Source organism: Vipera ursinii (assembly GCF_947247035.1).
Source record: "Vipera ursinii genome assembly, chromosome: 12".
NCBI lineage: Eukaryota > Metazoa > Chordata > Lepidosauria > Squamata > Viperidae > Vipera > Vipera ursinii.
Genome location: NC_139525.1, coordinates 7202724 through 7217688, shown reverse-complemented (window position 1 = coordinate 7217688; position 14965 = coordinate 7202724). Strand labels below are relative to the sequence as shown.

At 35.3% G+C, this 14965-nt stretch overlaps 1 protein-coding gene across 6 annotated transcripts in view; it reads right to left on the bottom strand.

The window, feature by feature from the left end:
• Positions 1-14965, bottom strand: part of DIAPH2 (diaphanous related formin 2) — a 240609-nt gene that overhangs the window by 173887 nt on the left and 51757 nt on the right. For all 6 annotated transcript variants that reach the window (XM_083371796.1, XM_083371801.1, XM_083371797.1 and 3 more), the window contains 7 exons: positions 12658-12768; positions 6600-6718; positions 5509-5625; positions 4726-4844; positions 3824-3888; positions 2930-3034; positions 206-511 (listed from right to left, as the gene is read on the bottom strand). In XM_083371796.1, the coding sequence (XP_083227922.1) occupies positions 206-511; positions 2930-3034; positions 3824-3888; positions 4726-4844; positions 5509-5625; positions 6600-6718; positions 12658-12768 (942 nt within the window). The remainder of the gene's footprint in view (positions 1-205; positions 512-2929; positions 3035-3823; positions 3889-4725; positions 4845-5508; positions 5626-6599; positions 6719-12657; positions 12769-14965) is intronic.

Sequence of the window (14965 nt, the reverse complement as noted above, 5' to 3'; positions counted from 1 at the left end):
AACTGGTTGCCAAGGGCCTGATTATTGTTCACATGACACACCCACCCCAGCAGGTGCTGCACCAGCCAGGACTGAATCTAAGTCCATTTTGCTTAGTGCCATCATAACTTCAGACAATCACTGATCAGATCTCAAGGGCTACCTGTGTTCTCCTTGACATTAGAAAAGCAGAGGGCAAGCATTCAGGATGTATGATAAGATATACCTTTGTCCAGTTGATTCTCTTCATAGTTACATCCGGGGTGTACTTCTTCTTTGGCTTCATCCCAAAAGGCAGCACTGGTGCAGTTACTACAGAAGGAATGCCACCAAAAGGAGGTGGTGGTGGTGGTGGCCCACCAAACATAGGAGGAGGAGGAGGTGGTGGTGGTGGGCCTGGAGGTGCTCCACTTCCAGGTAGGGGTGGTGGTAAAGGAGGAGGAGGAGGGGCAACAGGAACCATGCCACCTGGCAAGGGAGGAGGGGGTGGTGGTGGAGGAGGAGGAGGACCACCCCCTGAAGATACAGAACCCTACAAAAGAAAGTTTTGGAATAAGGAGACAGGAAGATGAAAATATGTCATCCACAGGCTATTAAAAGTACATTATTAATGTTTGCTTTCAATGGCAGTCAAATAATCTCCTCATCCTGAGGGGTCCTTGGTACTCTCTGAGCCTGATTGTTTTCTTGCAGATGTTTCATTACCCAAACTAGGTGACAACATCCCACTAGGTAACACAATTATGTTACGATACTTAGTTTGGGTAATGAAATGTCTGTGGAAAACAAGCAATCTCAGAGAGCACCAAGGACCCCTCATTTCAACCCTGAGCTACAAATATTCCCTTTTACTGGTCATTGACTTGGGAGGCCGGTGTGTGGTGTAGTTGGTTCACATAGTGTGGTGGGATGGAGGGTTTGTTGCCACTGTGTGTTGGGGGGAGAGAGCACGGGGGGAGGCTCAGCTAATCTCAATGTACACATGTTGTACTTTGACAATAAAGGTTTGTTTGTTTGTTTATATATTTATCTATCTATCTATCTATCTATCTATCTATCTATCTATCTATCTATCTATCTATCTCATTCTAAATATCTCCCAACCAAAATACAAGTTCACCCAGTTACGTTCTGTTATATTTGATTCAAGTATGTCGCTGAGATGAAATCCATATTAAGTGAGAATATGGTCAGAGGGGAAAAAATAACTTTCAGATCAGTTTAGTTATTTAACAGATGTTTTTAGCATTTCATTACAGTAAGAAGCAACAAGGGTCATGTGTAACTTTTGTAAGAGTTCCTCCATGTTAAAGCAGATCAAGCGAATTAATGACGCGACATTTGAAAACAAGGGAAAAGGTCCATTAACAAAAGTACATTCCAAGGGGTTTGAGGATATTTTTATCTATGCGGTATTCAATGGGTTGAAACTGAATTATCATCCTAAGGTCCCATATTTAAATATTCACTGCCTCAGAAAAATCATTTTTTAAAAAATTATGTTAACTGTATAAGCAGGAAAATTAGGATGAAGATCCAACTCTTAGCTCTGATTTTTAATAATTGTCAGTTCTACTACCAAGGTAACATGAGAAAAATTCATTATCTAAACCAACATAAGCTTTTAGAAATATCATAAGTCATTATGAGGCCCTGAACAAAACACCAGCATGTCTCCTTTTTGTAAAATATGACAATTCTCTCATAACAAACCCATAAATTGAAAATGTATTCATTAGGCTTCTTTTTTTAGAATAAAATCAGCCAGAACAAATGAACTTTCTATGACAGATTATCAAATAGCTAAATGTTCACTCTTTGTTTTTAAAGTGTCTATAAAATTTACAATTAAAGATTAAATTTGTTCAGCTTTTCTTTTAAATCTTTCAACTTTAAATACACCTCTATGTAACAATGTTTACTCTCTACTGGTACTTAATCCTAAGTATCAATGATATTAATAACATTATGTTGTTCTAGACATGTTTGATAAGTATTTACATGTACTAATGCCATAATCAGATTTTAAATTAAACCAATTAAAAAGAACCCAAACAATTCTTGTATTTAATTTCATGTTGATGTTTTATGTTATGCGTGGAAGCAACTCACATCTCTGCTTATGTTGAAACAATGAAATGCAGGCAGTCCTTGACTTATGACCACAATGGAGAATTTCCATTGCTAAGCAAAGAATTTGTTAAGTGAGCAGGGCCTCATTTCATGATCTTTTTGACATGGTTGTTAAGCGAAATCAGGTGGTTTTTTTCAATGAGTCTGGCTTCCCTACTGACTGTGTTTCTCAGAAGCTAGCTGGGAAGGTTACAAATGGGGATCACAGGACCCCGGGACAGTGCAAGTATCATAAATTGTCAAGGTAATGATTTCAAAGCTAACCAGATGATGTAATGTAAGATGGAATGATGGGAATGACTCAGCAGGGTCTGTGTCCCTTTAAGAGCCTTGTATAAAAAGGAAGGCTCTGGAGATGTGTGCTCTCTCTTCCATTTTCTTGCTGTAATTGCTGTGTGTTGGATTCTGCTGTATTACCACATGTATGTATATTGTTCCTGGTGTATGATATTGTATAGTGTAAGATAAGCCACCATTTAATACAGACCACTGTTTACTATTGTTTACTCCTGGATTACCTCAGCGCAATAAGACTGTGCATGCTGTGGCTTAAATACATGCCAGGTTTTGATCACATGACCACAGGGATGCTGCAACAGTTGTTAAGTGAGAAAAGTGGTCATAGGTTACCTTTTTTCCCAGTGCCGTTGTGCTTCAAACTAAAACATCAAACGAAGGGTTTTAAGTCAAGGACTATCTGTAACATTTCTTATTCCAGCTATACGTAGCATGCGTTTAGCAATTAGCATCCTATTTCCAGAAGAAGAAACCAGAAGTCATTTCAACAGGGTAAAGATGCCACTAATTTATGTTATACCTGGGTTCGCAACTGCTGGATTTCAGCTTCAAGTTGTCGGATTTTCTCTTCTCGCATTTGAAGCTCAGCTTGGGCTTCCTGCCGAGCTGTGAATTCTTCATCAAACTGCAATGATCACCAGTATGGAAATAATCATTCACCTTGCTTCAAATTTAATACTGCTACATAAGAACGAAAGATTGAACTAAAGAAATCTGCCTGGCCTCATGGATTACTTAAAGTAATGCCAGAGCATGGAATGGAATGGAATGGAATGTAGTCAGAGCAAAAAGTATCTTGAGATAGTTTTCTTCATACACCTATGCAGTAACAGTAGGCTATTTCACATTATAAATTTCTATTAGGTTAAGCAACGGGAAGCAGTATTTATTCTAATTAATATATGTGGAATTGTGCCAAATGATTAACTGGAGATGAGAAACACCAGTAGGGGATAGCTAAAAATTCTTGAGACAACTTACAACCTCTGGCTGTCCATAGAATTAGGTTGAAGGTAAACAAGAATGTTTAGCTTAAAGATGAATTGGCTAAAGCTAAGACCAAGCAGGAGATAATGTGTTGCCTATAAGAGCAATTTAAGGATTTTAAGCTAAGATAATGTAAGATGTCAGAGACAGACAAAAGCTTTTCTATCACACCAAATCCCCCAACTTCTAAGCTAAGTTCTGCCTGGTTGCTGAGGAGTCTTTCTATTATTAATTGAAATAATTAGTTCAATTTAAATGATCACTAAGTATCTAAGTGTATTTTTATCGTGCCTGGATACAGCTGTTTTCAGATAATAGCATAGTAACACTTAATTCTGAAAGCGAAGACCTTTTAACAAAAATATGTAGAACTATAACAATGAAAGTTTCACAAAGGGTGCAAGATGACAAAATTTTTGGTGCCTACCTTTTTGGAAAAATCAGCAGCTTTTTGCTCACTTTCTTCAACTTTTGCTTTGTTCACACAGCTGTCTGAAAGAATACAAATAATAGGGCCCAACATAACTACAATTTTAAAAATCCAAAATATACAATACCATACAGTGATACCGTTGCTTCTGAAAGGAAGCAAATCATTTTTAAAATAATCTGGGTTAAAAAAAAATAATGTTCTTGAATAGCCTCAGATTTGTTCTATAAAGGACAAATATATATGAAACCCTTCTCTTTCCTCACTAAAATTTTAGTTAAAAAACATATATGCCTATTTTTATATTTTACATTTCTAAAATTATTCAGGACTAAAATTAACATTAATCAAAATAGGGTTGCAGCTGAGAAAAGCTAGATACATAATCATTATTCCTACAATTCTAGTGATAACGCATTCATTTCTATTCTCCCTGCTCCAAAATCGGTGGAATTTCTATATGTATATGTAGGAATGTTTATAGACAGAATAAACAAGAGATCATAAAGCGCTGAATTCTTGGCACATGCTGTATATACAGTAGTGGCCAAAATTGTGGAAACCTATTGGGAAAAGTGTAAGTACTGTGATCTGATTGGCTCATTGCCAAAACAAGATGACACCTGATTGGCTCTCTAGACACTCATGTTCATTGGCTACAATCAGATGAAGGAAAGCTACCTGATATCAACCTAAGCAAGTTGTGCTTCCTTTTTCTGGTTATTGGGCTATAACTTTTCATAGAATACAGTACAGATAATTGAACAAACTATGTTGCATTACATTCTTGATTAAATTATCTTTCCGTCGATATATAATTTTATGGTACTACTCCAAAAAAATCCTGACCTTGTGGAAAAAATAGTAAATCATAATTATGAAAAACATTGAACACCTACCCACAAGATGTGTGAAGTCTACATCCATCCTTCCTCTACATTTGAAGTCAGGATCCATACCACTACAGTGCAACACTATCTGTGAAACACATTCTTCTATTATCTTGTAATATTGAGGGCTGGTGTGAAAAATAAAATGCAATCATTTTTGTAATAAGTAATCAACAGGCACATTTAAAAAAAGGAAAAAAAAATCACATCATCCAACCTTTCCTTCACCACAGACTCCCTTTAAATACCATTTGTGGCCACAGACAACGGCTGTCACAAGACTTAACTCAGTTTAAGCTTACTCACACGAGAGCAGCCTTCAAACCTAATATTTTCTGTTGATTTAAACAAAAGATCTGTTTTATCTGCCACAAAACAGATGAGGGGGGATTGGTGGGGTTTTTATTATCTTTTTATTGGGGTTTTTTATTATGTATTAACTGTATTTTTAATGGGCACGTATTTAATTACTTTTTAACTTTTGTAATTCTGTGTTTTATTCTTGCCCTGTACACCGCCCTGAGTCCTTCGGGAGAAGGGCGGTATAGAAATACTAATAAATTAAATTAAATTAAATTAAAATAAAATACACAATGCCACAATACAGTGGGATCTTCTCCTTTGCAATGGAATCAACTTGAAAGTGTTAGCAATTAATTTGCTAATGCCTCTTTGATAGTGCTACCTGAAAAGAAAGATGGGAATTCACGTTCCCTTTACTATATGACATCCTCATTTAATTAAGCCACAGGATGCATCATTGAAACATGAAAAGCAAAATAGCTGGCTTACCGTATGTAATAATCATTTCTAATGAGTAAAAAATGTTGCAAAATTGATAGGAAGTAGTTTTCTGATGTTGTTTCTCTCAACATGTTATACAGCAAGTGGTAAACTTCATTCACATCAGTAAAAGAATCATTAAGGAAATGTCAGACTAGATGAACCATAGATAATCACTATATTTTGAAACTCAACACTGAAAAAGCCTTGAAAATTCTTCTACTGTGTTACCAAATATTGGACGCTATCTTTTAACTCTAAACTGGGATAGGTATTTTAAGCCTCCATTTACTGCTACAACAAAATTTAAAGTAACCCTTTAAATGCTATGATATAAGATTGGAATGTTTAAATGTTTAATGTAGCATCTTTGTACTTACTGCTAAAAGTAAGGTGCCTGCTTTCATTTTTCAATAGGAGAATTGTCCAAAATTAACAATACCTCTAGCTCTTTAAGATTTTAAAATGTATTAAAACAATTAAGAAAATAAATTCACACTGTAAAATTATTGTATGACTTAAAACAAAATCACAAGGTTTATTTTAGCTTCCCCCAAAACTTTAATATAAATCCAATACTGTGTTTAGTACCAAGAAGAAAGTTCAATATAAATTCATGTGTGACTCATTTAGCAATACTCTTAATTGACTCACACATTATCCTAAATAATTATCACTATTCTTATTTATTTGCAAAAACGGTACCTTTTCCTGTACCCTAATGAAACGTATTCTGTTTTCAAAGCTTTCTCGTTCACTGTTACCATTCAGTTCTAAGGAAAATTGTACACACACACACACACACACACACACACACACACACACACATATACATACACATATATATATATACGAAGCTGAAGCCACCAGCCTGAGGATGACGGATGAGATTTTGTCAAAACGTTGCCCTGATACCTCCAATTCTACGTGGGAAAAAACCCGAATGACCAAAGATCTACATACATATATACATACATATATATATATATATATATATATATATATATATATATATATATATATATATATATATATATATATATATATACTGTATGTACACACACACACACACACACACATATATTTTTTAAAAAGGATATTCCATTTCCACTTTGATGTCACTGAGACGATGGGCCAATTCAATTAAGTCTTCCTCTTTGTTTTCATCAAATACTTTCAATTGAATATCAAGTTCTTCATTCTCCTTCTCTTTTAGGTCCTAGTATTTCATAAAGCCAGTTGAACAATTTACATCTTCTCAACATATGGTGCCATAAAGCATAAACAAATATTAAATACTCATTCATTTTTCAACTTTGTACCTGCATGCATCTGGCAAAGTCTGATGGAAATTGAAACTGGCTGACTTTCAAAACAATATGGTTAGGAGTCTATCTATCCTATTTTCATTTGTGATTCCCTTTCATTGTTGTAAAATGCAGACAGATCGGGTCCTTCAATGTTTTACATCTAACGAAAAGAGTCTGTAACTTTGACGCACATCTCAAACACAAACTTAACTAGACCAAATAAATAGTTGCTCCAATATAATGATTCAACACCACCTTAACCAGTATGACATGGAGTTATAATCAAATTATTTAAAATATTTGACTGTCTTCATATATTCACCCACAACAGCTCCACCAAGAATGTTATTTGGCAAAACTGCTGGGAACATCGCTATAAAAATAGTGAATGTCTATCCCAAGAAACGTGCAGTTAAATAATCTCTTTTACCCAAGCATTTTATGTATAAGATCAAATTAAAACTATTAACTTAAATTGCAAAGAATATTATTTTCCAAGTTTGTCTAACTTTTACTTAGTAGAAGCGATATATTGTCTGCAACATCAAATATGTCTACAATATAGGTACTGACAACATGTAATATTCTGAATTCTACGAATCTACCAGTTATATCAAATTCATTTTTCAAGTTCATCTGCCTGTGGTGACATAGTTATTTTTGGCAGACACTTTTATTTCTAATGCTGCAATTTTTTCTTTAAAACAACAACTTGTAACATTTTTATAACATCAACCACTTTGAGCATATGGTAAAACGAGCAGAAAAAGAATATGGTGAAACCTTACCAGAAAACAAACAAACAAATTAAAGCATTGAATTAAAACAGAGATTAATTATTGATTTATCTTGACTTATTTTTTCTTGTAAAACATCCAGAGCCACATTTTTTGGAAGTGGACAGCCATGTAAATTTTTTAAAGTAACAAATAAGTAATATAAATTGAATTATAAAGGAAGCCAATTATATTCATAAAGAATTGCCAAAATTACAAATAGATAACACAACAATGTACCTCTTTCTTTATTAATTCACTAAATAAATGGCAAAACAATAAATACATTTAAAAGAACTACAAATTAAAATAAAATGTTTTGGATTTTAAGTTTATAAATCATGCTGCCTAGATTCATTTTGTTTTTCTACTATACCTGAGAATTGGAAGATAAAATTATGCTGTCCTGATAGTTAGATAGTACTCATTTACTTAAATGGTAATTGCATAACATTATCAATCATTAAAAATCACACAATAGGTTTTCCACCAGTGTATGCAACTTCTATTAATTTAATGTATTGTGCCATTACAAAAATGTATCGTAGTTGTGAATTTAAAGCTCACACAGGATGCCTTTTAATTCTAATGCAAGTAATTATGGATTTATGTCAAATTAATGTGGCCTGAATTCAAGTACTGTTTAAATATTAGTGTTTTAGGCTTTATTTGCAGTGCACTAGAAGTGCACACATCTAAACTTTTTATAGCACGCCACACTGGCCATCATAGGGATGAATATGTTGCCTTGAAGTTATGTTACTATAATGTTCTTAATCCTGCAGCTTTCCAGTAACGCTCCATAATCACATTCAAAGATGGCAATAGAGGAAGTAGAAAGATGAGGTGTGGAGTGTGTCACTGCACGTTTTTTTTTTTGTTCGTCAGAAAAGTTCATTTCTAACTGTACATTTCCCCTGCTCTCTGCACCTGTTGTGATAACTTATCTGGTAACCATAGTGAATCCCATATGACTAGTTATGTTATGGTTTCAGTCTGTTTAGTGCGCATGTCTAGAAAAGGTTCCCACAGTTTTTTCTTTATTGTGATTCACTTTGCTGTTACTGTCTGTTACGTTAGGATGTAGTCAGCTAGCTCTCTTTATAATATATATTTAGTTTTTATATTTTTGTGAGTAAAATGGTATTTAGTAAGACTATTTGTCGTGTTTTTATTGCCTTCCTGCATGCATATCATGCATTCTCTGAAGCACGGTCCTTCGCCCTCTACAAAGGTGATTTTTACCTTGACAGAGTGTATATTAAAAAAAAATCTCAATAATGTAGAGTCTGTGGTTAGCCGTGAAGAAAACAACTAATCAAGTAATGATCTTTTGACTGGCCTACCAAGAAGGTAGGTTGGATACATAACATCCTTATATATTTATTTGTAAAATTTATTAAAATCAAACATTAAAACCTAAGGACACACGTGGAGGGTGGAGCGGAGCGGGATCTGCTGTACTCAACAAATCTTCGTTACTGTGCACTTTCTCTCCCCCAAGCCAATTGGCAGAGGCAAGTCTTTAAGTGGCCTTAATAGGGTGATTGTTGCATAGTTTCCGAAGGTTTATATACACTTAACTGTTTTTTAAAAAGGTGCTAAAGAAATATTTCAGATTAAAAAAAATAAACAAATGCAGCAGTACAGACTTGTCCTTTCCTTCAAGGATTGGCAGAAAGACAATAGGATTATTGGCAAGGAAAGGAAGCATTCGGAATGCATTGTGCCTAGGTCAGGGGTAGGCAACCTCGGCTCTTTTATGACTCATGGACTTCAACTCCCAGAATTCCTGAGCCAGCCAAGCTGGCTCAGGAATTCTGGGAGTTGAAGTCCATGAGTCATAAAAGAGCCGAGGTTGCCTACCCCTGGCCTAGGTCATCACAACAACTTATGCTGTTTAAAGACTTTTAAAGTACATCACAAATGCTGCACTATCATCTAATGATTATAAGAATATGATGATATGCTACATCACAAATGCCCACAAAAAATCTTAGTGAGCTACTAATGCCATAAATTTAGTTTCTACCATGGTCGGGATAAGGATTTTTCTACCTAAAATTAGAAGTGTACTTAATTCTGAAATAGTCCCATTGACAAGTAAAGCTATATTAAGATTATATGGGCAATAAACTCAATAAGATAAGATAGATAGATAGATAGATAGATAGATAGATAGATAGATAGATAGATAGATAGATAGATAGATATACACACACACAAATGTATAAAATAAAATACCATCCGATCATTAGATTAGTAACATCTCCCCATTTTAGCTTTTATAGATATTTAGATTTTATTAATCTCAGCCGCTCTTTCAATTGAATACAGAAAGGTAATTCTGTTTAATGTGCCCTACATTTTTCTTTTTAAATGGCATAATTATTCTCATAAATTATATTCATTAAAAGACATTGTGGTGATCTGAGGTCCTAAACAAGAGAACCTGCAGTTGTAGAATAAAAAGATTTAATTAAACGTGTACATCTGTCAGTCATGACGGTTTGTTAAAAAAAATTGGCTGTGCAGTAGCTCTTCTCTAAAACTATGTAATTGATCAAATTTCCCCATGTTCAGCTTTATTAAATGTTTAAATGATAAAGGAAGGTAAGGCCTCCTTAAGTAACACCAGCTGCCTGCAATTAGTGCAGGTTCGAGTCCCACCAGGCTCAAGGTTGACTCAGCCTTCCATCCTTCCCAGGTAGGTAAAGTGAGGACCCAGATTGTTGGGGGCAATAGGCTGACTTTGTAATAATGCCACTGGGGTGTGTGTGAAAGCCCTAATAAGCAGGCATATACATAGAATGAAGGCTATTGCTAAGCACATTGATTTGTGCTTCTTAGATTGTAAGCCGCCCTGAGTCTTCGGAGAAGGGCGGGATATAAATGGGATTAAAAATAAAAAAAATAAAAAAATAGTTTACCAGATGACTGATTACATCCGGTAAACTGTTACCTTCCTTTATCATTCTGTGTACTTTATTTTTACTTATTAAAATTGGAACCTTAAATCACCAGGCAAATTAAAATCTAAATTATGGCAAAGGTTATGAAACCATCTTGATTTGCAGTCTGTTGTCTGAACTGCATCTTGCGGAGTCAAAGAAATTAAAAATATAACTATTTTGCTCTGAAAAGTGGAGAAAACAATAGAAATACCTTTGAAAGGGGAAAAAAAATACATCTTACACTATATACCATGTTTTGCTGTGCTATGAAAAGCAATGTTTCATATTACGTTTCAACATGGTAATCATCAAGAAAAGTGAGGTGAGGATATGGCTTGCCATATTTCCAATATATATTACATTCTGCCGCTATATAGCTTTGCAATCATAGAATCCATTTATTTCCCAACCACTTTCTTTTGAGGGAGCAAATGGAAAGGTTTGGAAGTTAGAATTTCTGAGAATCATGGCTTATCGTAAATAAAGTAGTACACATAAGATGACTTCCTGTTGCTACTTGGGATAGCATGAAAACCCTCAGGGTGCCGCCATTTCTTCTCAAACGTGGCATCCTCAACTTGTCTCTTAGTAGTCAAGATAAGCTGATTGCTTCCTACTCTCACATATTTGAAAAGACAAAATTTTTTAAAATGTTTTAAACTTATTATTGGGGCTGCTAGTTTAATTCTTTTTTTTAACTTTTGTATTGTATTTTTATTGTTGTTAGCCGCCCTGAGTTCTTTGGGAGATAGGGAGGCATATAAGTCCCAAAAATAAATAAATAAATAAATAAATAAATAAATAAATAAATTTTAAGGCAAGCAAGATGCCACACCATAAATTGCTCCTAAACAATGCAGAGTAGAGACAAATTCACTCCCTGTCATAGACAAAGTGGACTAATTTTTAAGAATATTGGGAATTTTGCCAGAAGATTTGATCTTGGCCGTTTGTTTACAGAAGCAGTAATTTAATTACAACATTTTAATTTTCAAACAGAGGGGATATCACCCGGTTCCTAGAACTTCTAGAAACATGAAAGAGTGAAGAGGTTCTACTACTACTGAGAAAACACATGTTTAAGAAGGTAATATTTGTTTCTACCTTTACAGTATTGGAAAAAAATTAATTGTAGTTAAAAAAAAACCAACAACCCTCATAGCATATGTTACATAAATAATCTACGTGTTTACTGTTAACTTTGGCATTAAATCCTTTTTCATCTATGTTACAAGAAAACTACTCATTTCCATTTATTTCTGCTCTACAGATTGTTGGGAAATCAAATTCAGCTGAGGTTGATTACAGTTTAATTTTGAAAGGGTTAGATCAGCATGGCTGGCTCAGGAATTCTGGGAGTTATAAAAGAGCCAAGGTGTGTCCTACCCCTTGGATTAGATGAAGACCAAATTTTCTAGACTTCGTTTTCTAACTGGCGTCAGTCGCACTCATAAGAAATCTACTTCCAGCCCACCTTGACTTAGCTATCACCAATTCGCTCCCACTGTTAGATTGTTCAGATTGTTGTCGAGAGTTTTAGCATACAATAAACCTAGAAGATAGCTATTTTTTTTCTTTAAAATTTAAGAGGAACTTTTTCGTACAAACAGCTTCTGTGGTAAGCTATATGTTATACACACACCATATGCTTTCCTTACCCAAAGAAGTATAATATATATATATATAATGAACAGGCTGAACAAGAACAGTTACAGTTTACTATAAATGTAAAATCCTCCCATTCTTTACACTTCCTCAGAAGTCATTTTGGAATTAAAGCTTAAACACAGCCAGCCCACAGTCTAAATTTGATTTAAGCTTTGATTCTCCCTATCATAAGTTCATGGCACTATTAACTATCCAATACATACTTTAAAATTACCTACATCAATAAAAGTAAAGTGTAAGCAATCATTTGTCATAAAAAGAAAATTATTTTTCACTGTTGAGCATTTTTAACGCTGCAGCATTCTGCTTCCCTTTCACAATGATTAAAATGATAAAGAACCATTAAAGTCAAGCTTAGCCATATCTTGAAAGTCTTTTGTAAGATTTATAATCACAAAGCAAGCAATCATAGAACCCGGTACATTAGCACTTCTATTGCAAGTAACTTACTGGTAATATTTTCTTTAGCCCACAGCGCAGGAATTCATTTCTCAAATGTACCCTAAAATCAAGCTCTTCTGGAGAAGTGACAAGGGCGTTTATGAACTGCATGCAGGCAACCTGTAAATAGAAGTTATAGTTAATGTTGCTTATTAGGGTCAGCACACCCAATGAACATGTGCAATAAAACTGGAGAAAACAATAAAGAATTCTACATTTTTAACTAACTAGAAAGAGTGCAGAGAAAAAACAACAAAAATGATTAGAGAACTGGAGGCTAAATCATATGGAGAACGGTTGCAGGAACTGGGTATGTCTAGTCTAATGAAGAGAATGACTAGAGGGGACAATTTAGTAATCTTTCAATATCTAACAGGCTGCCACAAAGAAGAGAGAGTCAACCTATTTTCCTTGTCCTGAAGGCAGAACAAGAAGTAATGGCTGGAAGCTAGTCAAGGAGAGAAGCAACCTAGAGCAGGGGACTTCAGACTTGGCCCTTTTATGACTTGTGGATTTGAACTCCCAGAATTCCTCAGCCAGCATGCCTGGGAGTTGACGTCCACAAGTCATAAAAGAGCCAAGTTTGAAGACCCCTGACCTAGAACTAAGGAGAAGCTTCCTGACAGTGAGAACAATCAATCAATGGAACGTTGTTCCTCCAGAAGTTATGGGTGCTCCATCACTGGAGGTTGGTGAGAAGAGATTGGACAGCCATTTGTCTGACATGATATAGGGTTTCCTGCTTGAGCAGAGGGTTGGACTAGAAGGTCCCTTCCAACTCTGTTATTCTGTTGTTCTGTTATTCTGTTACGTTAAACACTTATTTTAGAGAACAACACAGTGCTATACTTGACTATAATATTGTATGGCCCATAATGTATCCACTTATTCATACCTCTATGAAGTGTACATTAAATGGAATGCCTTTATAGATACTCCTCGCTTACCAACCATTCATTCGTGGACTGCTCAGAGTTACAGTGGCGCTGAAAAAGAAGGCTTATGACCAGTCCTTGAAATTGCAGCCACTGAAGTATCTCTGCAGTCATGTGATTGCCATTTGGATGCCTGGCCATCAGTGCACATTTATAACACTTGCAACATCTGTGGCCACAGGACCACCATTTGCGACCATCACAGCGCATTTCCAATAAGCAAAGTCAATGGGGAAGCCAGCAGGAAGTTGCAAATTATGGTCATGCGACATATAGTATAGTATAGCTAGGCCATGCTATGTTTTGTTCAGGTGTAACTGACAGATTAGATGCCAAACTGTGATTTTAATGTAGATTTTATCTCTTATTTATTATTTCATTTTAGAATTTTAGATATTCCTTGAGTGTTTTTCACTCGTTCTGGTCTTTGACTCTTATAAATTTACTTGACTTGACTTGGTCGTGTGACATTCTGCTCAATAACTGCACCATCTGCTGATCCCTATTGCAGTCAGTAAATGAGGACTCCTTATAGCAGAATGCTGTTGTTTGAGCGACAGACCTCATATTGTCAATAGCTTTACAATAATTAAAAGCAGAGTGAATGCTAGGAAAAAAAAATAACTGCAAGCCATGCTTAGAACAGGTTGTTAATCCTTAACTTTTTTACAGACAAGCTCAAGATGTGCTTTTGAAAATGGATACATGTCCTCCAATTATTCTATCAACACCGCTGCACTGAAAGCTATAACTCGATCCTCCATAAAGTGAATATAATTTTAATATATAAAGCACTGCAAGCCGGTACATTCTTTCAGTGCACACATCCCTGTAATGTTGTACTGTAGTGGCCTGAATTATCCTTGTTATGTTATAGCGATGACATAACTGAACAAGCCAAAGTACATGTCCAATCAGAAATTAATAGAGAGAAAAGGTGCCATCTGCTGTGATTGTTTTTGCCAGGAGAAATTCTGGCTTAATTGCTTGTATTAATACTGGTAGAGAGACCATTTCAGTCAGAGACGAGTTAATGAGTCCTGCCGTTGTACCTTCAGTCACGGAGTATGGATGTCAGAGTCATAAAAATCACAACGTCCTTAAAGGAGATTGACTTTGGAACCACTGTACTAGAGCGTATCGCATAGGCAGAGTGCATAATGCACTTACTCCTGTTTTAATGGTCTTGTGTTGTATGTAAAAGCTAAGCTGATTGGGTCTTTCTATTTATCTAGCTGAACCGGATCTCTCTTAAGGCCACACTAAAGACAGTCTGTGCAGAAAGAACCCCAACTAAATTATCAGGGGTTCCATTTCAAAACCAAGACGCCAAAACACAACACAATTATAGCTGACGTTGACAAGAGGATTTTATTATTCAG